This window comes from Nipponia nippon, unplaced genomic scaffold (genome assembly GCF_047370975.1).
Source record: "Nipponia nippon isolate SJK-2023a ecotype South Korea unplaced genomic scaffold, ASM4737097v1 scaffold_2, whole genome shotgun sequence".
NCBI lineage: Eukaryota > Metazoa > Chordata > Aves > Pelecaniformes > Threskiornithidae > Nipponia > Nipponia nippon.
This window is the reverse complement of record NW_028262336.1, coordinates 68,087,747-68,115,571: the sequence shown is the minus strand read 5'-3', so window position 1 is coordinate 68,115,571 and position 27,825 is coordinate 68,087,747. Positions and strand designations below refer to the sequence as shown.

The 27,825-nt window shown below is 36.8% G+C and overlaps 1 protein-coding gene across 1 annotated transcript in view; it reads left to right on the top strand.

Moving 5' to 3' along the window:
• The window catches only part of MYO16 (myosin XVI), a 399,305-nt gene that overhangs the window by 155,366 nt on the left and 216,114 nt on the right, over positions 1 to 27,825 (top strand). Inside the window, exons 5-6 of the mRNA XM_087757041.1 lie at positions 15,649 to 15,757; positions 25,068 to 25,192. Of these exons, the coding sequence (XP_087613167.1) occupies positions 15,649 to 15,757; positions 25,068 to 25,192 (234 nt within the window). The remainder of the gene's footprint in view (positions 1 to 15,648; positions 15,758 to 25,067; positions 25,193 to 27,825) is intronic.

Genomic DNA, 27,825 nt, shown 5'->3' with positions numbered 1-27,825 from the left:
AAAAAGGAGAGGGGGATATTTTTTCAGGTAAGTTGATAGCATGCTATTTATTTGGATAGAGCTGTCCTGAAATGCTCATGAAAACCCCCAAACCAACACCCTCCCCCCTCAATCTTATATGGCTTTTTGTGTGTTTTCATTTGGGAAACATTGGAATGAAATAGCACTATGGCATAGTTTGTAATGCATAATTTAGAAGGGCTTGGGAGCATGAACCTATGAAAAAAGAACCATCAAATGAATCTTCATGAATTCTTGAATTTCTGAGTGAGCTAGTAGGGGAAAATGCAGCACTGATACAATTTATCAAAAATTCAAGGGCAACTTGTCTTGATATGCCACCATAAAGATTGATGTGTAAAGTCATTGAAAAGAAAACTGCTGCAGGAAAAACTGGCTTACATATTGAAAGCAGATGGTTTGGGTAAATTATAACAGTGGAGGGTTAGTGGAAGTAATAAATGAGGTGACATGAGGGTCAGTAAAAGGCTCGTGTTTGTGCATGTTTTTGAAGACTTTTCAATTAGAATAGGAAAGGTGGAAAAAAACATTGACTTCCAAAATTTAGAATAATTAGTGTAGACTAAGTGCGAAAATGTAGGTAGTTCAGTTCAGTGCAGAATGATGTAAGATAATGAGATTGGGATGCATAATGAAGTGTGGGAGTTAAAGATGTGAACTGAAAAATAGTGGGAAGTTGGATGCAGTTCATTTTTTTTGTTTTGTTTTGATAATGAGCTTGAGCAAGATGTGGTTGCTGTCTGCAAGGATGAAAGGCTAAAAGGATGTTGGAAAACCTGCATAAAAGCTGAAATATGAAAGCACAGGAAAAAAGTGGCTTTTTATATGATTTCTGATTAACAGCTGCATCTTCAGCTATGTAAAAATCAAAGTTTATCAAATCAGACTTGCCTTCAAATAACTCTCATTAGAAACTATGATATATTGCAAACTTTTAAAACACAGTAAATAGCATTTTTCCAAAATGTTAAAAGATGGGAAGTATTCGTTCAATTAAAATAAATACTGCAAGATTACTGATATTGCACTTCTTGGGCAGAAGGATGTTCATTAAAATTATGAGAGTATTGGAAGTTGGGAAAATGTATTTTTTGGGATGAAGACCAGAGAATGATAAGGGAATGAGGCAAATGTTGCTGGGCAAGGTGACAGGAAGATGATAAGTGCCTATCACCTCATCATTTACTGCTAAGATTACACTATATGAACACCAGTAAAAAAATCTGTCTGATAAAACACATAGATAGATAGATTTGTTTCAATTTTACGTAAAATTCTGACACTTTTCCAATACATGCATTAATTGATGGAGATCGTTTTATGCAAATAAACCTGGAATCTTACATTTGATTAATATATAAATGTCAGCTGTGGTTATGCTTGTATTGGTAGGAGTTATAAGTGTATGTTTTCCTTTTCATATAATCAATGAGAAAATTTGGCATGGGGTGTGTATTTCCCCTCACAGTTGTTTTAGGATACTGCAGTCCCACACAGCCAGTACTACGTTTTATGGCTGGAAGTTTTTGATATCTGCTGCACTTCATCCATTACCCAAGTACAGGAAAATAACAGGATAATCTGCTTGTCTGGCAAGTTCTCTAATTACGTGCTGGTGTTCTGAGAGCCAGTTCTTCTGTATTAAGATGACTGGCATACTAAACTTCCTAAATACATTTGGTATTTCACACGATGACTTGTTTGTGGCGTGTATAGATTTAATTAGTAACCAGCAGGACAGTGTCACCCTGAGTGGAGATTAAGCTGCTTTACAGTCCCTTCCCTGTACACTGGGAATATGGTGATGTTATCAATCAAAACAATGAATCTGTCTCATAACAAAAATGCAAAATAACTGAGTTAAATTAGCAGTTTTGTACTCTTAGTTCCTTGCTTGAAATGAACACATTTGTCTTTGCAGAAACTATACACTGTACACAGCTGTCATTTATTATGTACTGTTTAATCTCTTGCTTTTTATACCAGAGACATGTAGTACAGTTTTCTTTTTTTTTACTGTACATGTATATACATTAATGTAAACTTTGACTTTTTTTCTGCATTGGTAAAATGGTAATATCTAATGTCATGCCTGAAGTAGTGCTGTTTATTGCCATGTGCCTTTTGAAGCATATTTAATTTACATATATATATATATATATTTGTGAGTGTGTATGTAATCTCCAGATGGACTGGAGAATGAAAACCAGAACATTCAGCATCTGTATTTTCCAAGTTGCATAAATACAGTCATGGATATGACAGTGTGCATAGATGGGAAGAAAAGACTAGCTTCCCACACAGAGGGAGTAAGGAGAAGACCATCATGTTAAACAGGGTCTTCAGTTTTGCCCCCAGTTAGATTTTCCACCATTTATGTTATTTGAGCCTGGAAGCTACCACCTCCTCAAAATCAGCTTCTAATCTTTACTGAGCCATCAAAATCAGCTTCCTTTCTTTACTGCTCCATGTGGTTGTTTTGTTTGTTCTGCCTTCAACAGTGGTGGGTCAGGGTCAGGAACTCTTTGAGTGAAGCTACTAGGCAGAACTTTCCCCAGCTGTTTTGTTTGGAGTATGTGTGTATATATATATATGTACGTACAAATATTTCCCCATGTGTATCCATGCATATATATATACACACCCACATGGAACTTAGGAGGAAACATGTTAGTAAAAGGTAATACTTGCTGTCCTATTTTCCTATTTGTGCTCTATACTTAGCAGTACTATAACTGATAGTCAGACGATGCTTCCTGTCCCTGTTTTGCCTACAATTAAATTGTGCCTTACTAACTATTCAATGTTGTACACAAATGACAGTTCTTACTAATCCCAGGGAGTGATCTTTTTATTTTCTAAATGTGAGATTTGGTTGACCTTATGTAATTACAAGTTTTATTAATGGTTATAAAGTAACTTTTAACTCTAACTATAGTGTTGGATTTAAAGACTTTTTGACAGGGAATACCAAAGGCTCACTCCTTGCTGTGTGAAGGAGAATTTCCTTCTATTTTTTCTGAAAATAAAAGGCAATAATTTCATAAAGTGACCTTTTGTTGCAGTATTATGAGACAGGGACTGATCATTTTTCTGTATGCCTGTCATAATTTTTAATTATTACAATTAAAATAAAAATGAAAAGAAAGTGTGCTCCTATACTGTTATCAGAGGCATTCAGTGCTTGAATAATTTCATTTTTTTCCATAAGCTCTGCTACTGATGGGGAGTGTGCAAATCCCATGTGTACAAGCAGATGGGGAAATTTTAGTCTTTAGTCATCAATGCTCTTTGAAGGTTCCCTTCTAATTCCCTTTTCTTGCCAAATAATTTGAGAGTTGGCAATATCAAGTCAAATACACATCCTTCTGTACTTCAACCACCCTTTTTGTTGACCTCGTTCTGATCTTTTGCATTTTTGCTGCAGTGTCTTAAAAATAGAACTGAATGCTGTTCTCGGCAAAGAGAACTTTTCTTTGTGCTATAATACCATGCAAATAGATTTTGCTATAATTTTTATTGTCACTTCTTTAGTCTACCTCAACTTCCAGTATAAATACTAAATTACAGTGAGAAAATATATTCTGAGATTTATTCTCGATTTTTTCTTACTTTCAAAGAAAATGGTTTCATTAAAAGAGTTAAGGTATGTCTTAGCTTATTTTTGTGGCATTCAAACTCATCCATCCAATTCAAATAATTATCCCAGTTAAACTTTTTTTGGCATACTAAGCAAAAGGAAGGAGCTTCTTCATGCCTTTAGCACCCTTCTGATACCCTAGTGCCTCATCTTTTTGCCTCTTTTCTGAGAAGACCTCATTAAAACTGTGCAACAGGTATTTTGACCCAAGAGGTACCTCCATAAACAAAAAAACACACACAGATGTTTTTTTCTTTTTGTCATGCTTGGCTTTGGAGATGAGAAACATGGATATATAATTCTTCACTAGCTGCCATTTAACATACTTTTTTTTTTAAATGCAAGGCAATTTTTTCACAGGTAGAATATTGAAATACTGATTTACATTAAGACAAGTGCATATCTTGAGAGAAAGATTGGTTTCTGTAATTTCTGTTTGAATAAAGCTTATGTGCAGAGACTGGAGAATTGGATGTTTAAACTCATGGGTATGTGGGAGCCCTAGTACTGGACTTGAACACATTCTGCCCATGGTCCAAGCTTGTTGATGGAAATCAGTGTCACACCAAAAGCACTATAGCTTCATTTGCCCTACACTGTGGCTAAGCTAAAGTGTCCCATCCCTGACCTCACATCTAGCCAACAAGAGCAAGAGAAAAGCTATTCTTATGGCTTCTTTCCTCATAGATTTAAAACCAGCACTGATTACATATGAAGAAGACATACCAAGGCTGATACAATTAGTGTTCAAATTGTATGGCAAAATTTGGTCATGCATTTGAGCTACAGATTTTGATTATGTTAAGAATGATTAACTGAAGTTGTTGGAAAAATATAGAATGAAGTATGGAAGTAAAGAAACAGAAATGGATATAACAAAAATAATTCTGTCCTTCCAATTTCTAATCAAACTAACTTGATAATTCTGTATGTGTTCAGAGATATAGGTGGGACAAGAGAGGAAATAAAAATAGTCCCTTGAGGTAAAGCTAACTCAAGGAAACCAGACTTTATTTGGCTTAGAAATTAAGACCTTAAATTCCAAGAAACCTTGGTGATGTATGCTACGAGTCAGAATATGAAGAACAACCATGAAAGCTGACTTGCCAACTAATTAAGATCCAAGTAAATATCTGTATGCATTTAGAATTAATAGAATGTTCCCAAATCCTCATGAATGTTGTATTGTAGGGCATGGAAACAGTGACGAGTTGAGAAATGTACGTTAGTTTTTGTTTGATAGCTTCTAGGTTAGTAGATTTTAACTTTTTGTCTCCTAATTGTATGCTTAGTTGTATTTTACTTTGAAAGATGTTCTTGAAAACGTACTATATTTCTGCAGTGTTATCAGAAGTGTTCAGTGCTGGAACTGAGTGGGATTTTATTTGCCTTTTACATGCCTTCCAGCTGATGGGCGGAATTTAAGTCCCCATGGTGCACAAACAGATGGGAAAATTGGTCTTTAGTTTTCAGTCATCAGTGCTAATTCTTTTATCTTCTGAATGCATTAGTTGAACAGACTATGCCTGTCAAGCAGTCTGTGATATGTGCCATGACAGTCTTTTTTTTTTTTTTTTTAACTATACTGAAAATCTTTTCTGTGACCTGACATTGCCTACATTCTATTAGTTTAAGGAAAAAAATTACTCATGAGTTAAATCATTATCAAAATGGTTGTGGAACTTTGATGATTTTAAAGTACTATTTTTATTATTTGTGTGAAGTAGTTCAACAACCAAGAAGTACGTTTTCAAATACAATTGGGTATTTCTGTAGGCATTGGTGATCTTATATGTATGCATTTATATGGTGCTCTTTATAAACAGCCACTGTATTGGCACATTTCTTTATCCTTTCTTAACCAATGTGTCACAGAGGTTAAGATGTCTGGGGTTTTTGGAACACTATTATGTTCTTTATGCACATTGGCATGCATCCATAAATCCTAATTTCTAGATTATAACAAAAAAGTCTGTTTTGACCAGGAGTTAAGTTGCATATTCAGATTTTCGTGTCTGTTTCTGCAACGTGAAACCCAGAAGTGCCATTAATTAAAGAACTTGTATCCACACGGCAGCTGAAATCCTTTACTTACACAAGAATGAGTGGATTTCCAACTTCTCTGACTGGTCTAGCATGTAGCTGTGAGGGAAAAAAGTAAGTAGTAATGGCATAGCGTAAATTTATATTAATACAAATACATATGTTTTAGCAATTATATACATCTATTGGCATAAAATTTTGGACACTGAGTTATCTCCTGATTTCCTTTAAAGTGTCTTTTTGGAGATATGCAATCTCTCCTCTTCAGTTTATTTTATGTGCCTGGAGGGCATTTACAGGGCTCCAAATTCAGCTTTGTTCTGTAGGCTGTGTTGTCACAGACATAAGGGGTTAAGCTTTGTGTTTGTGGTTTTACAGTGTGGGATCAGGCATGTCGAAAATGAATTCAAACCTTTACTTACATCACAAGTTAAGCTCATCCAGATGGCAGACGGTTCCTTCTTCTTGTGAAAGAATAATTTTGGTAATGTGACAGGCATGGGCTTATAGATGGTAGCAACTCTTAGAGAGTTTAAAGCCCTGAAATAGAACAAAGATTGCAGACAGCTGATCAACAGTATCTTTCCGCTGTGAGAGGTGGGAACTCCTGCTTCAAATGAGCTGCAGGCAACCACTGACTCAAGGCTATGGAAGGAGTCCTGTAGCTGGTGCACTGGGCCAGCCCAGTTTCGAGCTGTGTTCTCTGCAAGTCCATTTAAAAGGAAGTAAAAGGTTTTTCCATTTGTATTAAGGGAGAATTTGTTTTCATGAATATGCCTTAACATGATGCCCCACTATGAAGGAAATCAGCTGAGCAGGATTTGTTCCCTTCATTTTCTCTGTAGCTACACAAGCCCATGTAAGGCATGCATGGAACATTTGTTAGTGTATCAAATTGCAAGCATGATAGATGTAGTTAGATCTTTTCAGTTATTATTTTGATTTGTGATCCACAGATTTTACTTCTGCATTGCTGCATGGAGTTTGGGTTCTTGTTCGGATTATTTTGCTAAGAGACACCCTGGAAAGAAAGGAAGAAAATATTTTCAATTTGGAAATTCCTACATGATGAGACTGCTGTTTATATTTCTTCAATACTTGTAAAAGTTCAGGTTTCAGTAAATAAGAATTTACTGAGGAAAACCTATTATTTTGGAAAAGTTATGCCTAGGCTTGGTATCCATTACGTTTGGGGGTGTGTGTGTGTTTGGATGTGGAACTTAACTGCCTGCAAGTAATTTAACTGCCTGAGAGAAGTTATAGTTTATTATTTGTAAAACATAGTACTTTGAAGCTCAAGTCATCAGTCTTGACTTACTGAAATTCCCATTTAATCAAAGATCAGGTGTGTCCCTTCAGGCTGTAGTGACGGAAACTGCCCTGAAAAGGATGAAGAACAGGCTTGTGAAATGTTGCTTTTGTACAGCTGAAATTTCAATTTATTTGTTTTCCTTTGAGCTATATAAAAGAAAAAAGGCTGCTAGGATTAGCTGTATAGCAGATATCCCTATTTGGGAAATGGCTTTCTATCAGTCCCGCTCCTGTCTTCCATAAAGGGAGTATCTTGTCTTTTTTTTTCCTTTTCTTTTGGCAGACTACATTAAGGGTCATTAAAGCCAAAACAGAAGCTAGAGCAGCTTTGAGGTGATTGTACTGTATGCCATGGACTTACATATCTTTATAGATGGCTTATAAACATTTGTGTTCCCTCTTCCATTCTCTGTCAAGCCCAGCGGGAGGAGGAATAAAAGTAAAAATTTAGAAATAGGTAAGCTGCATGGTAGACTCCTAGTCCTGAATCTGCTCAGGGGCTTTTTCATGGGCTTCTTTTGACTTTTTTTTCTGGAACAGGAATCCTTGCTTTACTCTGGAGTTGATAGAAATTGATTAACTATATCCAAATATCTTAAGAATCTGTGGTGTCATGGGGAAGGGGCTTCCTTAAATATTTGTGTGGAAACAGTTAAAATGAAAGTATTAATACTGCAATCAGCATTCTGAGAGACAATATCTAGATTTAGTAAAATAGTTTCTAGATTGTTCTATAAACAAAAAGAGAAAACAAAAGTAGTAACTCAGCTGGTGTGTGGCAGTTTGCTTCTTAGTAAGCAGGTAAACCTGGATTACGACAGGAACAGGTAGGGGAACTGTCAACAGCAGGTCTATAATTGTAGTCACTAAAAATCTCATTTGTTTTTTCCCGGCTCTTCTAGTAACTAAATTGTTATTTCTGTGAAATAATTTCCCGCCTACAAAAAATCTGTTGTTGAAAAGAGTTGGAAGGAAAACATGCTTTTGAACTGAGAGCAGCTGCTCAATCTCATTTAATTTTTTATTTCATTGTCTGTGGTTTGCTAATGTGGAGAAGGTTTTGACTTTTTTTGAGCCCTGCCTTGAGAACTGTTCCTGTTCTGCTTAGCATCGTGAATTTGTGAAAAGTGAGATCCAGTGCTAAAGACCCAAAACACAGTACAGTGTAGAGCAACTTTATCCCTTTTGCTTTGTTAATGAATGAGAGTCAAACAAGTCCAGTAGGAGCAACAAAAAGAGGAGCCAGCTAGATTTCTGGGATATGGTATCATAAATGAAAATTTATGCAAGCCTTTGAGGTCGGAGAGCAAGATCGCATGGCACCATGAGCCCATGAGCATGTGTGATTTCCTGTATGTTTCCTTGTTTGCAAGTAAATAGAGCATTATATCCTGATTACTATTGCTTTCTTTTTAACTGAGAGTATACTAAGGGCTTTTGGAAGGATGTACCATTTGCACAGTAACCATAGTATACATGAGAGCATGCTGCATATGTGTGCATGTAAAGCTTGAACATCCTTCAATGAGCAAAACCTTTTAATGGAATTACTGTGAAGAAGTAGATCAATAAAGGGGGGGAAATTTAACTACTCATGTTCCAGGAAGTGAAATGCCACCAATGTTTTGTGAAGAACTACATTTAGTCTTGGTCTACTTATATGGTTAACGTCATCTTCTAAAAAGGAACAGTTTGTAAAACATGTGGTTATATATAAAAAAATGAAAAAAAAGTGAATTGTCCAACCTGTTACTGAAAAAATGCTAGCCTTTCCCCTTTGGAAACAGTGGCTAACACAGAAGAAAGAAATACTATGTAAATTTTGGTACATTTGCACACATATAAATGTATACATTTATATATATATGGAGTATGTGGAATGGACTAAAAATAGATGACTAATATAAATATAAATATAAATAAGAATTTAAATAGATATCAAAAAGTCAGATTTGGGGGGGGGGTTGACAGTTGACTTCACAAATTGCACAAGGCTAGCATACTGTGGAGCACTTGAACCATAGTAATAACTGTGCAGAAGCCTGTTACTAGGAGAAAACTTTTTCTTTTGTGTAGCAACAGGTACATTAACAAGATGGTTGTTTCTGCCTCTGTCTTTTTTTTTTTCTTTTTTATATCCACACATACTCCTCAGGCTATATTTTATTTCTGATTGTCTTCATTAAAGCCCCATGAAGCCAATGGTGATAATCCTAGGTAAAAGAGGCAGTGACTGGGTCATGATTTTTGTATTGAAAAATATTTTATAACACATCTGGGACTTTCTACTACATCAATAAAGCTAAATTACTTAGTTATTTCAAATATTTAAACAACCTGCATGGAACACAGGTTTGAAAGAATAATTTAAGGCATGCAACAGAATACAGGACTTTAAGCTTGAATTTTAGTGGATCATACTCAGACTTTCTGGAGTCTACCTGGCTTCCACCTAGAATGGAAGAATGCTGACTCTGGTTCAGAAAGCAGTTCACTCTTGTGAGCACAAAATTGCCTGGGTGCATAAGCTGTAGCATCCTAGCTGGGGAGCTAAGCAAGAGATAGTACTTAGGCAGAGACATGCCTAAATCCTTCCCAAGTCCTTGGGGAACCTCAGTAAGTTAGGTGTCCTCTGAGAATGCCTAAATCAGATTACACTGCAGTCCAAACAGTTGTGATGGTATTATGTTTCTGGACATACAACCTAGTGGTTAGAACTCTGTCCCTGAATAGAGGAGGTGGTTGGAGGTGGCTGGAGAAGGTCTGAACCCACAGCCCTTCTTCCCACAAAACTGCCTTTAATTATGTCCATAAAGTGTTGGAAGAATGTGGTTTTCACCTATCCTGATGAAGTTAGGCTGCTGGTACACAAAATATTGTGGAATTCAGAGAGACAGAAGGAAAGAAATCATGTTAAATCTGTAGAGAAGGACACGTTCCTCAGAATGGAGATTCCTGGGTCCTTGTTCTTTTTCAAGTAATGGTAGGTAGATACATTTCTTATATGGGAATCATGAGAGAAGATGTATAAGAAATATTGGGAATAAGAAAGAGTAGCAAGGATTATTAGCTGGCTAGTAAATAGCACCAACAAACCTACATCTGTTGCACAGAAGGAGGAAGTTTTAAGACTTTTTTAAAAATTAAATATTTAATTAAAGGTTTTTCCCTGTGCATGCTACATTGATTTTTAGATTACAATAAATTCTTTAAAAAAAGAGAGCTTGATGGAGAAAATTAAAAATAAATTGTTTGCTTGTGAGTTAACAGTATCACTAATTAGGCTTCTCAAACGTAGAATATGGACTAAACTCAACTCTTATTTTACCAGTGGAAGTTTGGACATTGATCCACTGGGATATAACTGTAGCAACATAGTCTGAAGGCTTTGTGACTGCATTTATACTTTAACACTTTGGCCAAGTGGCAAGGGGGTAGCTTGTATAGGGACAGAGCCCAGTAGAGGACTCTGGCTACACTCACAGTCCATTCACACATGATTATGTGACGAAGTTACTGGTTTTTGTTATTCTTGAAAATCAAAATTTCCAATAGTTCTTGGACTTCAGAAGCTATTTGTTTTTTTCCCCACCTTCTGGAACATTAATTGGGAAAGAAGAATTCAGCTCCTACTACATCCTTGTGTGCAAAATGTTTTTCTTCCCTGTGCTATCCTAAATTAGCTAGAAGTTTAGCTATACAAAGATGTGATCATGGGATAAGCTATAGTGAGAATGTACATTGTACCATGTACTCTACAGTGAACCTGAACTTGTTCATCTCTCTTCCACTGAATGGGAATTCATCTCAAACTACGTCATGTTTGCAAAAAATGGTGGTATGCACAGACTGGTACTGTGAAACTGTTCGTGTCCAACCTACCTCATGCTATATTGCTCCTGGGCTCAGTACCTAATCTTTAGGGTCACCAGTTTTGCATATATGTGGAATTAAGCTATTCTACTCAGTTTGTCTGAAATGAAAACGTTATCAGAGATTCTACAAATAAGTACATAGGCAGAAATTAAAACAGAATTAAAAAATGCACAGTAAAGTGATCCTAAGATAAATTGAAGTCCTTTGAATCATCATTTCTGGAGCCAGAAGGAAAATCTTATCTCCTTTCACTAGCCAAAGAAATTTTCTCTTTGGCAGCAGGCTCTGATTTCTGGTCATACCCAGATAGTGAGTAAATCTGGCACTGTCTACTAAGTTATTATTGATCACCAGAGTTCACTCTCATATGCTCTCTCTACATATGGATGTTGTTCTGCATAGCAGAGCATCCACTTCAGTTGCATTTTGCATTCTGTGTATTGAAGTGTCTTTGGGAACATTCGTTAATAATATATTTAAAGATGTTCCTTCTGTGGTCTTTCTAAAATAGAAGCAATTTATCATTGCAGACAAATATTTTTCTCAAAAATATTTTTTGGTATTTATGGGAAATATTGGATAAAGTTTTGCAGTACATTTATCTTTTTATTGAGAAATGACTTGAGAATGCAGATGTGTTGAGAATGGTAAGCCAGTAACTTTTCATGTACACTGAGCACTGCATGCAGAATTCAAGTGGGTGAATAAAACATTTGAACTGAAATGGGATAAATACAGAATTGCATTTTGAATATAAGCAAGGTATGTATATAAATTTGGAAACTCTAATATCAGCAGCCTGGGGACAGTATTCCTCATATTTTCTTCAAGAGCTATGAATAGAAGCCTAAGAACAAAGTAGGACTATATTCAGATAATCTGAATTCCATCTGCATCTCTAATCAGATCTGGGTTTCTTATTGTCTGGCCTACAAGGCCATATATGTAACAATAGCACTCAAGTTCTTTAGCGCAATATTTGCTATCTGAATTTGAACTAAAGGTAGAGTATTTGTGACATTTGCTACCTGCAACATGTTCCACATCTTTGTCATGCTCTGTCTGTACTTTTGCTTGAGACTGCTGCTTTTCTACTGCTTAGTTTGCCTCTCTCTTTCATTTATTCTGCTCTGACCCCTACCAGTTACCTGTGTGAGCTTCTGCCATGTCTTCTGCCACCTGTGGGATTGCCATCTTGTCTTTACTTATACAAGTAACTAAATGGAAAGTTTGCATTATAATTAGAAAATAAGATTTCAAATCAGCTTTCAGGACTGACCATAATGAGCTGAGAGGTGCCTGGGAATAAAAGAAATCCTGAGCAACTGAAAAGCCTGTGTCACATTTAACAACAAGTAATTTCCAATGTATGACAGGCAAATGTGTAATCAGAACAAACAGGAAGAAATGACCATACTATGAGGACTTCAAAATATTGGTCTGTACAGTTTGCATTATACTGACAACATGTCAGACATCTTTTTGGCAGGATATCATGCAATACACTAAGGAAGGGAAATACAGGAGAATTTCCCACCTTTCTATACCTAGAATGGCTTTCTTTCTAAAGCACACTGGAGTTTGCTACCAGTCATAACCCGCATGATGCTGGCAGTGAAAGAACTGCCCAAGTGGGGACTGAGCAGAGGACTCGGGGGAAGTTAGGCCTCTGGCAGGACTGTGGCCAGTGAAGGAGCCCATGCCAGAGCAGTGGAGGAAGAAACAAGGAGCCACCAAAGAAGAGGAACCACAACATGCTGACCCCAATCTCCCACACTGCCCACCGCAGGCGTAGCATGTGGGCAGTAAGGAGATTGGAGACAGGAAAGGGGAGGAGAGGAATCTGGAGAGCAGTCCAAGTGCAGTTCTCTAAGTGTTTGTTTCTTTGCCTGTTTCTATTTTTTCATTAGCAGAATCAGTAATTAAAAGTTTGTTAGTTGGTCAATAAATTAAGTAAAATTCCCCAACACGAAACTTGTTTTATAGCCAGCGACAGACCTTACAAATCACAGTGTTCATGACTATTCTTAAAACATTTGGCACAGTTTTTAAAATTAGATTTGCTGAAGTCAGACAAGTCAAACAGCCTTCTCCAATGACGTGGCTAGCTTGGTGGGTGAGGAGTGAGCAGTGGATGTCATTTACCTCTATTTTAGTAAGGCTTTTAACACTGTCTCCCATGGCATCCTCATAGACAAAGTACGGGTTAGGTAAGTAGGCAGTGAGGTGGATTGAAAACTGGGTGAGTGGCCGGGCCCAGAGGGTTGTGATCAGCAGCACACAGTCCAGCTGGAGGCAATTCGCTAGTGGAGTACCCCAAAGGTTAATAGTGGGTCCAGTCCTGTTCAAGATCTTCATTAATGACCTGGACAGTGAGACAGAGCACACCCTCAGTAAGTTCACAGATGATACAAAACTAGGAGGCAGGGATGATACACCATATTAAAAATCACAAAATATTTCTTTCTAAAGCAAGATACTACTTTTAACTGTACACCATTGTCCAGAATTGCTTCTTTACCCAAATTCTGAGAGCTTCTCCTAACTCTGCTGCCACAGTTTTCACCAAATTTGACCTTCTGTTTGGGAGCAGCTCATTGCAAACATTTCTTAAGAAATGAATTAATATAGAACTACGCAATAAAAATTACTTGGAGCTGAGTAATTCCATGTTATATCCTTCTTTCAGTGACATTACGTCTTAGAGAAGGAATAAAAAGTGTGCTACTGGCCAAGTTAATTATCCTACTTTTCCTGAATTTAATATGTCAAAGGTCTTTTGGTTTCTTAACTCAACAAGGAAGAAAATGTATGTAGGTTTGTTTTATGATTATCCTCCTGACCTTCCTCTGACATTACCTGGAGATTATTTATGTGCAGGGAAGGATAGGTACCTTCAAGACTTTGTGCTTTTTTATTGTATGCAAGTCAACTAGATAGGAAAATGTGTTACTTCCTTGATTCTACCATCACCAGCAAACTCTCATGGGTCAGTGAGTAGAAAGCAAAACAAAAATCATGCTTCCTAGTAGTGGAACAAATACAATGAATAGTTGTTAAACCATATTATGATCTTCAAATCCATCCTTTATTTGATTTTTGATCGTCTTTTTAATTTTGTCTGGCAGGACAGGCAAGCAGGAATTTATTTTCGTAGCACTATAATGAATATAACATTTTATACCTTGTAAGTCTCTTTCCTTATAAGTTTCCTTCCATTCCTTTTCACTAGGCATGAGAGTCAACTCCTCTCATCTAATCTCGTTTAGCAATTTAAAAGATAGGCATCTCATCTAAATTTGCTGTCTAGGTTCGCCTTACAGTCAGTGCAGGACGACAGGCACTGAAAGAAAAAAGTAGTATACTTTGTAGCAGGATAGGTTATTTTGCTGTATAAGATACGGTCTAGTAGGATATCTGAGATGTTTCAGATAGCTGAGGTTAGTCATTCTTTGATGCCTGTCTGTCCCCTCGTCACTAGGATGGGAACCCAGGAGGTCACCTCAGACTAGCTTCAACATCTTAAGTTTGATGACATGAAGCCCACATTAATTTGCTAGTTTTTCATGTCATATTTCACTGTGAGCCAGGAGCTGAGACCATTACGAGTTTTTCTTTGATATAGTACTTAAAAGAGTAAGCTCCTGAAAAAAGCAGTCATACCTTCTATTAATAATTCCTTATTACAATTGACCTCTGCTGCTGTGGTTTTAAGAAAGGCTGTCCTTGGTACCCCTCATTTTTATTAGCTAAACTTTTTATCATACAAGTGGTAAGAAAAGTAATTAAATTTACCATTATTTCATAATTCCTTGCACTTAAAATCCATAGAGAGAACACTTGAAATGAATTAAAGTTATGGCCTCTTAAAGAAGATACATGACATCTCACTGTAATATAAACTTTTATGTCCACCAGACATTATTAATATTTTTAAGGATGAGAGCTTTCTTATTTGAAAAAAATAATTAAAATTGCCCTTCATAGTGCAAATTCTTACGCTAACAATATTTAATATAGAAAACACAAGTTTTCTGGTGGTTTCTTTTCAAGCTTCTCATTAATCTATTCCCACCCACCCCCCAATGGCTCCTTTTAGTTGTCTGTCCTTTATATTGAAAGTTGAATGAAACTTATGGAAATGTCAGGTTGGCTCCTTTAGGGACTACAGCTGAAATCATCAAGCTCATTTTCATTGTCTCCAGTTGGTGACAAATGGCAATTTTATTTAGCGAGGGATGGTTCTCTTTGAGGTTGGATTGATGGATGAGGCCATAAGAAGTTGGGCCAGCTGACAAGGTTACCCCTACCAGCTGTCTACCCATCCCTACTGTATGAGTGTCTGTGCTGCTTGTCAGTCAGCTTTTGAACCACTGCTGTTTACTGTGTAGTGTTTTAAGGCAGACTGTAATCAATGACAGCTTACTTTGCTTTAAAACGCTGTGCTGCAAATGGTGGTGGTTCCAAAACTCGCTGATGAGCAGCTCAGACATCTGTGCAGTAAAGGCAAGTTGGACAGCTAGAGTAGCAACAATGTCAGCTGTCCCAAGCAAAGCCAGCCCTTATTTTACATTCAAGAGTCCTTTATTTTGTCTTTGATTTTTTGTGTGTTTTGGTTTGGTTTGGTTTGTTATAATCAGCCTGCTGCCTAAGAACGCCATCTTTGAAATGTTTTCAAATGGGTATGTATAAGAACCCCAGTAGTGTTTTGAGATTTCACTACAAAATCCTAAAATGTTTTTAATTCTTGTCTGTAGGCTGGAGCAAATGTGCTGCTGCAAGATGTTAATGGAAACATTGCCCTTGATTATGCCATAGAAGGGACTGAATCTAGCAGCATCCTTCTGATGTACTTGGAAGAAAACGGTAAGTCAGCTCTTCAGCTTCTGTAATGTTTTTATTGAACATGACATGAAAACAAAAAGGATGGATATTGATTTGACATGTCAGCACTGAAGCCAGTGGAACTATATTAGTTTGGAGATGAAGGGGAGGAAGATGATTTGGAGTCACAAAAGTTTTCAGTGCGTTTAGATTGGAACAACTAACAAAGGTTAGTGGCAGTGGTCATTGTCATATCTGCTTTTGCCCATTCATATGGAGATGCTAGAATGTGAATTCAAAGCAGAAAAAATGCAGTAATGCAGAAGCTTTTAAAACAAATAATGTAACAGTGTGAGGACCAGGTTTCACATTTTGTTTCATTTCACATGTTAGTTATGTATAGCCTCAGAGTACATATTTTCCAGTGACAGACTGTTAAATAAATAAATCTCTGCAAATCATCTGAATGGAAATGTATATGAAATTTTATCACTTATTCAAAAATATTAGTATTGGGTTTGTTTTGTATTGAGAAATACAATAGCTAGATTTCTGTTATGAAGTATGCTTAATGCCTTATAGATAACAAGACCTGTATTGAAAAAAACGGGTTGTTATTCACCAGTTCCAAACTTATTCTCATGCTAAATCCAAAACACAGCACTATACCAGCTACTAGGAAGAAAATTAACTCTATCCCAGCTGCAATCAGGACAGTACTGAAACTAATTACTGACTGAAGAAAGCAATAAGCAGACTTTATTTACCTAAGAGAAAACAAGTTGAGGTACATATCCTCTGTATATTAAGAACATCCTTTTTGTTGGGTAATAATTCTAGTATACTATAAGCTTCATTTAAGATATTCTCAATCAAGGATGGAAGGGAAAATATAGCATCCAATTTCACATTTAGGAAAGTGGGGGAAATAGCTTAACTGTATGATATTTGATCATGTCCTAGGAGCACTCAGAAGCCTAGTGTGCTCCTGAGCTCCAGGACTTGGGGTTGATTTGGGGTTGATTTATCTAAATCAAGTGTCTGATAGTCACTCTATAGCAAACCCTCCTTAGAGCAAAAGAGATGCTTCAAAGGTAGATATCTGTAACGGGTTAATTATGATCTTAACTGCATGCTTCTTTCCAAGTGCTGTGAAGGGAGTCCAGAATGGCTAGCTGAGATGTAGAAGTCTGCTACATAGGATGGGGTTCAGTTGAAGGTTATGATATTTACATTTACAGGTGTATATGTAGGTGCCTATACACTAGCTTTGGTATATAGGTGTACTACGACCATTAGTGGAGTTCTAGGAAATATTGTCACTAGAGAGCAGAAGGGTTATTCATTTGACCAGCCACTAGGAAAACACTGGTAAACACTGTTAAATTTGTTCTGCACCAAGATATTGGCTTTGCATGTTACTGGTCTTCTTGTTTTGCTATGAAAAGAAAGTTAAGACGTTTAAAGACTTTGAAAAATAAGATGGGGAGACAATCCTCTGCAACATCCTGCCAAGGCAAGGCCAACTGAGAGTAGCCCACGTTACCCAGGGCCATGTTGGGTTGGGGATTCTACGATCTCTCTGAGCTCCCATTCCAGTGCTGAACCATCTTCATGTCATTTTTTTCTTCTTATTTTCAGTTGAAATTTTCTTTGTTGCAACTTACCCATGTAGTCTCTTGTCCTTTCCTTGTTTACCTCCAGGAATTTTCTCCCTCCAGAGGTGAAATGAAAATATTAGGAAGTGTAAAAAGTTCCCCCACCACTATTTGTCCTGTTTTATTCTGAACCTGGTTGATTGTTGGAATCATTGAGAAAGCCCACCTGACACCTTCTGTAACCTTTATTTAGATTAATATCAGCTTTATGTCTTAAGGCAAAGCTTTTGTTGTATTAATACCATTTTAAAAATATCAAACTTTAAATGACTGCTAGTGTGTTCTCTTTGGTTTTAGAGGCAGAATGTTCTACTGCAGAAGTGTGTCAGTGAAACTCTGATTATCGCATATGATCCTTATGTTTCCTCCTTTTACTTTAGGCTGTTTTAAATATTTAATGCTTTGAAGAATGTAACATTTTTGTTTACTTCCTTTCTTGGTATTTAGTTGCATAGTGGATTAGATGGCTCGGATATAAACTCAAAATGAGTGACAGATATTTCTTGGTTCCATATTGGACAAGTGACAGGAGGTGACACATTCACTGTGTAATTTGTTTCCAAAAAAGAGGTGTTCCCTTTTCTCCTCCAAGATCTCAGGCTTCAGCTTTCAATAGGATAACTGTGCATTCTGAGAACATCAGCCTTGTAATTTAATCTCAGAAAACAGTATCTGGATATTTACTTATTTTTTTTTAAGAGCTGTCTAAGTATCCTACACATCTGAAAGCAAAATAATGTCTTTCTTGTCTATTGCATAGTGAGAGTTTATGCACTAGCAGATTATTAAGAAAACAAAAGAAACCCATCTGTTATGAATTTTCTTTTTTAAGAATGACTATATTTAAATAACATATCTACCTAAAGGTACAGATGGCTTTTCTTTTTCTACTATGACACAGGTACAGAAAAAAATGGTTATTGCTTTTCTACAAAGTATGCTTTTTGTTTTTAACAATTCACTTTCTGTGGGGTAAATGAATTTAAAATAGCTGGTTAAAGGTTATTGACCTGTGATGGCAATAAAAATACTTAATCAAAATCTTTCATAGTATTCCAAGCTGTGTGAATAATGGATCTGTTTTGTTCTCTGAATATTAAGGGGAACATATTCAGATGTCTCAGAAAACTGTATATAAAGCCAAAATCATGTGCAAGTCCTACACATTTAGGTAGTTTTTTATGGTTTTAGTTAGTTCAAATATTGCGCAGATTTCACAAAAATAGACCATGGCTTATAAAATTCTTACTAGCAAATGGATTAAGCCTTACTTTTCAGCTGCAAAGTAGAAGGAATAAATTTCTTTTTCTGTCTTGCAGCAGTAGGTAGAATCAAAAAAATAGAAGCTAAGGCTTAGTACAGAATTCTACACTGAAGACAATGTTTAACATTAGCCAGAAACAGTCAACTCATAAATTACTACAATAAGAATTTCCCTGAAGCCAACAGTTAACAACATAAGGGAAATAACATGTGCAGGAAAAGCTGATTCAGAAAAGTAGTGGGCAAAAGATTAAGGAAAAATTTACTGTAAGACTGACACTATACAGTAATCTAGAATGTGATAGGAAGATACATCAAAAAAGTATTTTGGTTTAAAATGTAAAGTAATTTGAAATTACTCGTAACATCTGGTGTGGTGGTTTAGTATTGGCTAAAAGCCAAACTCCCACCCAGCTGCTCACTCACTCCCCCTTCTGAGCAGGACAGAGGGAGAAAATAGGATGAGAAAGCGTATGGGTCGAGATAAAGAGAGGGAGATTGCTTACCAGTTACTGTCACAGGCAAAACAGGCTTGGGGAAAATTGCCAATTGGAATAGATCCAGGTAGTGAAAAACAGAAAGACAAACATTAAAACAACACCGTTCCTCCCCCTTTCCCAGGCTTGACTTCACTCCTTCACTCCAGACTCCTCTACCCCTGCAAGGGGGTGGGGGAGCTACAGTCAGTACATAGCAGTTTCTCTCTGCCACTTCTTCCTCTTCACACTTTTTCTCTGCTCCAGTGTGGGTTTTTCACAGGACACAGTTCCTTGAGGAATGTCCATCTGCTTTGCCATGGGCTGCAGGGAATCTCTGCTCCGACACCCGGAGCGCCTCCTCCCCCTCCTTCTTCTCTGACCTTGGTGTTCCCTCAGCTGTTTCTCCATCTTTTTGTTCTCTCTTTGTCTCTCTGTCCACTGTTTTCTGCCCTTCCTTAAATACTTATTCACAGAGGTGCCACACTTGGCTGACATGCTCAGCTGTGTCCTGCAGTGGGTCTGCTGGAGCTGACTAGAACTGTCTGTGGTCCACATGGGACAGCCCCTGGCCTCTTCCCACAGAAGCCACCCCAGCAGCCCCACAACTGCCAACACCTGTACAATACCTCTGGTCATGTGTTTCTCAACACTCAGCACTTCTTATGAGAATAATATCAAAATGAAAATCCCAGTTCTGTGTATTTTTCATCAGTTTTGATTGTTATTAATTAAAAAAAGTGTTCAGAATATGTACACCAAAATGTCCTAACATTGAGGTTGTCTTACAGAAACCCTTAAAAAGATCTAGTAATCCAACAAGGTGAAAAAAAATCATATACTGTTTCTTCAATGCATTCAAGAAAAGCAATTGATGTAGATCAATATCATTTCAGAAAAGTACTGCTCTAGACTTTCATATTTAAAACTATGAAAGACTTTTCATAGACATTAAGGAATTATTGCTAACATACTACAATAAGAACTGACTAAAATGTCAACACATACAGATTGTTAGCACTGAAGATCAGTGAACTTAAGCTAAAACTAAATCCCCTGATATAGTTTCTATTTTAGAACTATAAGCAACGTGACCTTGATTTCTGCTTACAAATTTTCTATTAATAATATTAATGCAGTAGGTTGACAGAAAAACAGGCAACCAGAACCAAACAGCCTCAGTGTGGTTCAAACATTTTTCACTCTGATTCTTGCTGATTAGGAACCACCTACCCATAAGATTATCACACACAAAAAATCTGTCTATTTTGTGCAGAGAGCTTGATTAATTGATGATAGAGGTTAGGTGATGGTGTTGCCAGTGAGAACAGGGGACGAAATGACATATTTCAGTAGGCCTGTTCAAGTCCTAAAAATGAAGCATACAGAAAACGTGATACATTGAAAATGTTGTAATTGAGAATGCTCATCTGTCTTCCTTTAGCCTTTGTGTTTTCTAATATAAGCTTGAATAAGCTACCTTAATTTTTATATTTTCTAAGTCTTGGGGAATTGACTTTGAAGTCTTAGACTTCTCTTAATATTTGTATTTCCAGCATGCAAATGTGTGGTGATTCAAAGAAAAAAGTCCACCATGTGGAAACATTTTGTTACCTATATGTTTTTATCGAAAGGAAAACCTTTAAATACACTGTGCAGACTTTTGGCACTTGAATTAACATTTTAAGTTATAGCCAGAGTTTATGATCTACTTTGTAACTGATGCTAGAAGGAAAACAGGCATTTTCTTGCAAAGACTTGAAAAAAGATGGTGAAGAACATCAGAAACTGGGATGCCCTTTTAGTATCCTTTCAAACAACTTACCCATTAATAATCTAATTCTGTTACCATCAGAAATAAATTACCATTTTTTAATAGAATTCCTAAAACTATAACCTTTAGCAAGTCAGAAAAAAGATTGTCAGTGTCTGGAGTGCACCCACAGGCCCTGCAACCTGTCCTTCTACTCCCAGGGGCTTGGCTGCCAGCTCTGGTATGGTACAGCTGTGTGACCTGGGAGCCGTCGGCTGAGAAAAGAGCTAAGTTGTGAGGCAGAGCTGGGAGAAGCCTTGTCAAGATCTTTCACCCATCCTTCGGCTCAGGAGCCACATTTAGGCTCAGGTCCTTGCCCTTGGTCCTTGCTTGTGGTATGCCTATGCCCAGCCATGAACTTTGCTGATCCTGACGCTGGACTTTAATACCTGTCTTCACCTGATTTGTCTGGATTTGTTGGTACAGGCTTTTCTGACAATCACAGGACTGTCAGTTGTCCCTGATTCCCATCACAAGACCTGCTTGATTTTCTTGTTTGGGTACTGTGGGGCTGTGCCCTGGTCAGCAAGGACACTGCCCTGCCTGCCCTGTGTTCATCCTCAGCTCCTGCCTTCCTGGCCCATTTTGAGTATTCTGCTTTTACTGCTCTCTCACAAAAACATTCAACCATAACATGTTAAGAACTTGCAGAGAAATCCTGAGTATAGAAATACCATATGTGATGAGCTCATTTCAGACATGGTGCTTATCGCAAGTAACCAGAGACAATGATACACTTGTTTTGCTTCTGTGTTCTAGTATTAATATTACAAATAAAATAATAAACATGCAAGACATATCCACAGATGAATGCTTTAGCATTAAGCCTTGAGGTTGTGCCAGTCTGTTAAAATAAATTATAAAAATTATTTTTGTTTTCATACAGGTTAAGAAGAGACAGAGTTCATTTAACTAACTATAGCTGGTAAGGGTCATCAACATCCTACTATAGAAGAGAAAGGGAAAAAAATCATGTTTCACTAGAGTGGGAGAATTGTCACTCTGATGTCTACATGAGGAGGAGATGGGAATTTCATTTCTGAAAGCATTTTCAGACTAGAAGGAAATAAATTAAACATCCTTCACTAACATATGTAATGATATCTTTAAAGGCAAAGAGGTAAAACCCAACAACAACAATCAGTTGGTACTTCTGCAGTGAATTAGAGCTATAGCCCTCAGTAGTTTTGCAAGCATACATTCTTTTGCAGATACTGAAAATATTGGCTTCACTTCTCACATAATAAATGTTGCTGAAATGCATCTGTTCATATGCTGACCTTTGAAAATCAGATGCACATAATGACAAGCAATATGCAGAAGAGCTACTGAACAATGTAATCTAACAAAAAATAATGCTCTTTACAAAGCTATCTAGTAATCAACCAGAAAAGTCCTTTTAAAACTGAGCAAATAAAGCTGGATGAAGTAATAGCTACCTGAATATTTTCATAAATAAAAATGAATACTTCAAGAATGGTACCATGATTTTTTTTTTTTCTCATTGATTGTGAACATGTCTATCCTATACTGTGCTGCACAGGAGAAAAATAGAAATTCTAAACCATGATGTCCCCAGAATTACAGAAGAGTACACACAGGCTCATCACACTTGGGGTGAAAAGAGCCTTGCTACATTTACAGCTCTGTGCAGGAAGGGCAGATACAGACAGGGTGAGAGGAGACTTAAGTAAGAGGAGAGCAGAGATTGGCTTCTCAAAGCTGTTGCAAGTTTTTAATGTACATCTGTGTTTGCAAGACAAGGTGATATTGACTTCTCCTAAAGGCTGTTAAGCCCATTGGAGAATGAGACGTGTAAGTTACAGAAAGAGTGGCTGCTGGGTGTGTGTAATGGGTATTTCCTAAAGAGTGCTTGAGCATTTTGCGTTGTACTGGTCACAGGAACGGGTGTGCCCCTCGCAGATGTAGAAACTTCTTAGTACTGGACATTTCTGAGGAAAATATTTTTTATAGCAATTCTCAGTTCTGTTTGCCATGTATTTCTTTATCACTGCAACTTTTTGAAAGTTACTTTCCCTCTTTTTATCTGAGGCTTTTACATTCCTTTGGGTTGTCAGTTCTATAACCATATGCCAGAGACGGTGAGACAACCAAAGCACATCAAATGGCCTGATCAGGTGTTTTTCTTAAACAGTGAGAAGTAATATATTTTGTAGCTTTTAGGTTATGTTCTTGCCTGTCATCAGCACTGATACTCATCACCAAATGCTGTGCCCTGTGGAGTCACTACTGATTTAACTGTTCCTTCTCCATCTCATCTCCTGTAGAATTTGTGAGCATGTAGCTCTTGTTCTGATTTTATAGGGTATTTGGAGTGTATTTTCCATCCTATGCCTTTCTTTTTGACTTTCCATTTTTTAAAATGTGAATCCTTTCCCATAGTACATGCCAATTTGGTTTTCTTCCTCTATTTATTCATGCTGGCTGTCGTCCCATTTCAGCTGAATATCTAAACCACATTTCCTCTTTGAAAAGCAATGTGAAGGTCACTCTTTGATTCAGACAGCAAGAGTTACTTACTGTATGAGTAACATTTTGTTGTTCCATCTAAACTCATGAAAAGTATCACTCCCTGGGGAGGGAGAGCTGACTCTCCAGAATTACAAACTTGATTAAGGGAAGGCAGTTACTGACTAGGTCTCCTTGTTTGAGCCCCAGAGAATGATACATGTGCACGCTTGGTAAATCTGCTTCTCAGCTCCCCGCCAGAGAAGCCTTCACTTTGAAGCCTAACAGTTCCCGAGTTCTTGGAATTCAAAACTCTGCAATTCTAAGATTGCAATTTAGATTATTTTTTCAAGTTTTCATTCTGTTTTCTATAAAGGCAGAGGAAGGGAATCTCTGTTGTTTCTGTAGCTTTTACAAAACTCCTTTGGACATTTAAAAAATGAAGCCTGTGGAATGTGTCATTGTGGTAGCTCACATGCCAGGCTGTTTTCTGCTATTTGTTTAATGAAATGTGTATCATTCCTTTATACAACTATTAGCTTGAAACTATTTATTAAATTAAAACTATTGGTTTTTAATTAATTTAATTAGCTTTTAATTAATTAGTGTATTATATTAAAACTATTAGTTTTAATTTATTATTTGACACTTTTCAGCTCACTGACAGATGTGGAAGAGAACCAAGAAATTAGTTATTCATATGTTTTTTGTTATGTCATGGCCAGGTCAGAGACGAAGGATTTTTATACTCAAATTACATTTTCTACATATGGATGTAAGTGACCATGTGAAGCTACGAGCAGAAGAATCAAGCTCTGAATTTTGGTTAGATTTTCCCAATCAAGCCACAGCCAGTTGCTAATTTAACCACTTAGCAATTTTGTTGTACCATCTGTTTCTAATTTAAAATCTCTTCAGAGTGGAGGCCGTGCTTTCTTTTGGTTATGGATGGCCTTACTTATCTTCCTTTTAAAGCTGGACTTTGACAACTGTTTCTTTCTGTAGCAATGCTGACAAAAGCAATCCCACACCCTTCATTCCTTTCATCCCCTTCCATTTGTTCCTGCCTCCATACTACATTTTCTCTTGGTTTATGGGACCTTGCAATGATCTAGGCTCAGCTGGAGAACTAATCCTGGTTAAAAATAACCCAGGCAGATAAAAAGTGTTGAGTTGTAATGTCATTTGCTTAACTTCACAGTCTCTCAAGCAGTTGAGCCGGCAGATTTGAGGGACTGGTCTGGGCACTGTGATGTATAGACAGGGTTGAAAGAATGCAACCAAAAATAATTTTCATTGCATAAGACACAAAGACTTGAGTGGCTTCCTTAGAGTGTTTAATTCTTTTCCCATTCACAGCTATTTTCACAATCTCAGTGGATTTAATGATATTACAACTGTTTTACCTACAACTGCTTTTGCCAGTCAGTAGAGGATCAAGCCCATTTATTTGATATTGCTGAATGACACTAAATCATCCATGTAGTGACTGATAAATAAAGATATGAGTAAACTTGTTGGTAAATATAAGTAAGTAAACATGTTCTATAAATATACACTGAAGTCTAATTAAATGTTGATTAAGCTTTTAGAAACACAGAAAACAAAATCATATATCTGTCCTTTATTGGTGAATGAAATAGCAGAAAGTTTTAGCTTTTTCCTTTTTCCAGGTGTGGAGCTGAATTCACTGCGCCAAATGAAAATACAGAGACCTATGACAATGCTTACAGATGTCCAACAGCTCATATCGAGTGGTGGAAGCGTGAATCAAAAGAATGATGAAGGAGTTACCCTGGTAAGTGCCAATATGTAATCATCACCCTGTGAATATGCATGTACTGCAACTGTGTACTGGTGAGCATGTTTGCAAGGCAATTCTCTAATAGGAGAAATGAGGGAATGTAAGATTTTGGTTCTCATCTGGCCTTTTGAAAATAGATACATGTCAATGTCATGCATAGTACAGATTTTTAAAATAGACTAGTGCAACATCTGTGCCTTAATGACAACTTTCTTACTGTTAACCACTGAATATGCAACACAAAAATTAATAGCAAAGAAAAAATACTGGCACTGTAGTTTAGAACTGCAGCAGATACTTACGGTCTCTGACATTCTCTGAGAGGGCCTGAAACTTCATTCAGTGATTCCTGTTTTAGGCTCATACCTTCTGGCTGAACCAGGCTAAAACACTATTTCATGAGCCTATCCCACCTTGATTCAGTGTAATGAAGCATCCACCATATCAGTGGATAAGTATTCCTTCTTCCAAATTTGCATGTTATTTGTAGTCACTGGGTCTCATTTTACTTTTTTCTGCTAATAGATCTTCTATCCCTTTGTTTTTTCAGGATCACTACTTCTTCAGCTGTCAAATAATTTTAAAATTAATGTAATAAAGTAATTTTAAAATTAATGTATTTTCCCCTAGATAGCATGTCTGTGGAATGTTCTCTTTGCATATAAAATTTTCAACATCATTATCGATCAGTAAATGGTCATCAGCGGCATTAAGATATTGAATAACCTTTTACAATTCTTTTGTGTTTTTCTGCAAATACTGTACTAAAATAATTAGAAAGACATGTATTACTGAACATTATTATTATTATTATTATTATTATTATTATTATTATTATTATTATTATTATTTCAGCATTTATGCTGAATTACATTGCATGATACTGAATCAATACACTGAATCATTAGTATTTTATTCTGTATTTTAATACCTTTAAACTATAACTGAAAAAGTGAGCAGCCTCATATCTGGGGTTACTGAATACAGCCACTGGCTCTGTCTTTACAGAAAGCTATGACTTTTGGGGTGGCCACCCCAAGGCGGTTAACTGTAGTTAAAAACAAGAGGGAAGCAGGGGAGGGGTGGGAAGAAACAAAGCAACTTGTAGTTTAATTCATAAAAGCATTAATTTAACTTCCAGTTTTCTGATACATTTAAGCTAAGCTGCTAAATCACAGTAAAATGCAAAGTTGTTTCTATTGTACTTTACTCTTATTGCTACTTTAGTCTGAATTGGCTTAGTTAAATTGAGTTATGAACTTACCTAACTATCATTGTATAAAGCCTTCTCTGTAGTTAGCTGGAATAGGTGAAACGCATATCTGAAATGTGTTTAACAGTACTGCAGATATTAGGAGAAAAGCATTGTGGATAATTTGGTTTTTGTTATTTGCTTGGTGGGATGTGGACAAAGGGGACATTTTTTGCATGAGCAGTTTTTATGTTGAACTTTGATTTTTTGAACTTCTTTCATAGTGTTGCAACAAGTAGCTACAGAGTGGATCATTTTGCTTTTGTCTGAGATTTCTATTATGTGAAACTTTTGTCTGACAAACTGGTGGGAAATCCAGAATTTGTTAAACTGCTCTGTTTCTATTCATGGGTGTGGAGTCAGCCAGTCTGTGATAGCTGTATGTATATCAAAGCCTTCTGGGAACAGGTTTTTTGTTGCTCTACATCTATCTGTACAGAGAAAACAACAAATATCTCAGTTGTAAGTAGCAAATGAGATTTGCTTTGCCTTGATAGAATATATCTAAGTCCGTGTGTGAGTTAAGATGAATCAGGCAAAGAATTGATGCAATAAATGTATATATGCACACATTCTCATAGATTCATAGCACATACATATGTGTACATGCAATACAGACACAGAATGATATATGGCAAAATTAATTTTTCTGCTAAATTCTCCTGTAATAATTTTTTCTTTGAAAGATTTTAGTCATAAAATATTTCTTTTGTCCTCTAAGCTTTTAAACTACTTTAAAATAGCACTTGTCAAATTGATGTCTGAATAGAAAATGTAATTTCTTCTGTTAAAACAGAAGAAAAGCTGGAGCTATGTGAATTTATGGGAAATTTTTGAGGTTTTTGTACATTTGAAATGAGAACATTTATAGCATGCAGAATTGGTGTTCTGCCCCAAGGGCAGGGGTATTCTGCCCCCTTTTCAGGGGAAGATTTTTGATGAGCTGTAATATGTTTCATCCCTCTGCATCAAGGATGTTCACAGAGAAAACTTTATGCATACTCTGCAGGTGCAGCTGAACCAGAAACAGCAAATAAGGCGAATAATACCTTGGACTCTGTTTTTGGTGTCTCCTATGCTTACAGTGACTTTCGAACTACACAGTTCTAGTAACAGGCTTATTGGAAGACCTTTTTCTTGCCATTAGCCGTTAATTTCAGTCCTCAGAAAGAATAGTCTCTTCGGCTAACATTACTTCAAGGGAAAAAAATTGTGTAGCTGGGCTGCATGATTTGAGCATACAGGTTACTGCCTATAATCTCAGTGCTCCAGTTCTGCAATCTTCCTGAGCCCTGTTCTTACTGACCGTCATGAGAACTGACTCGTTCTAACTGGGGATGAGCAATTTTGTCCCCTTTGCTCCCAGAAGTGGAGA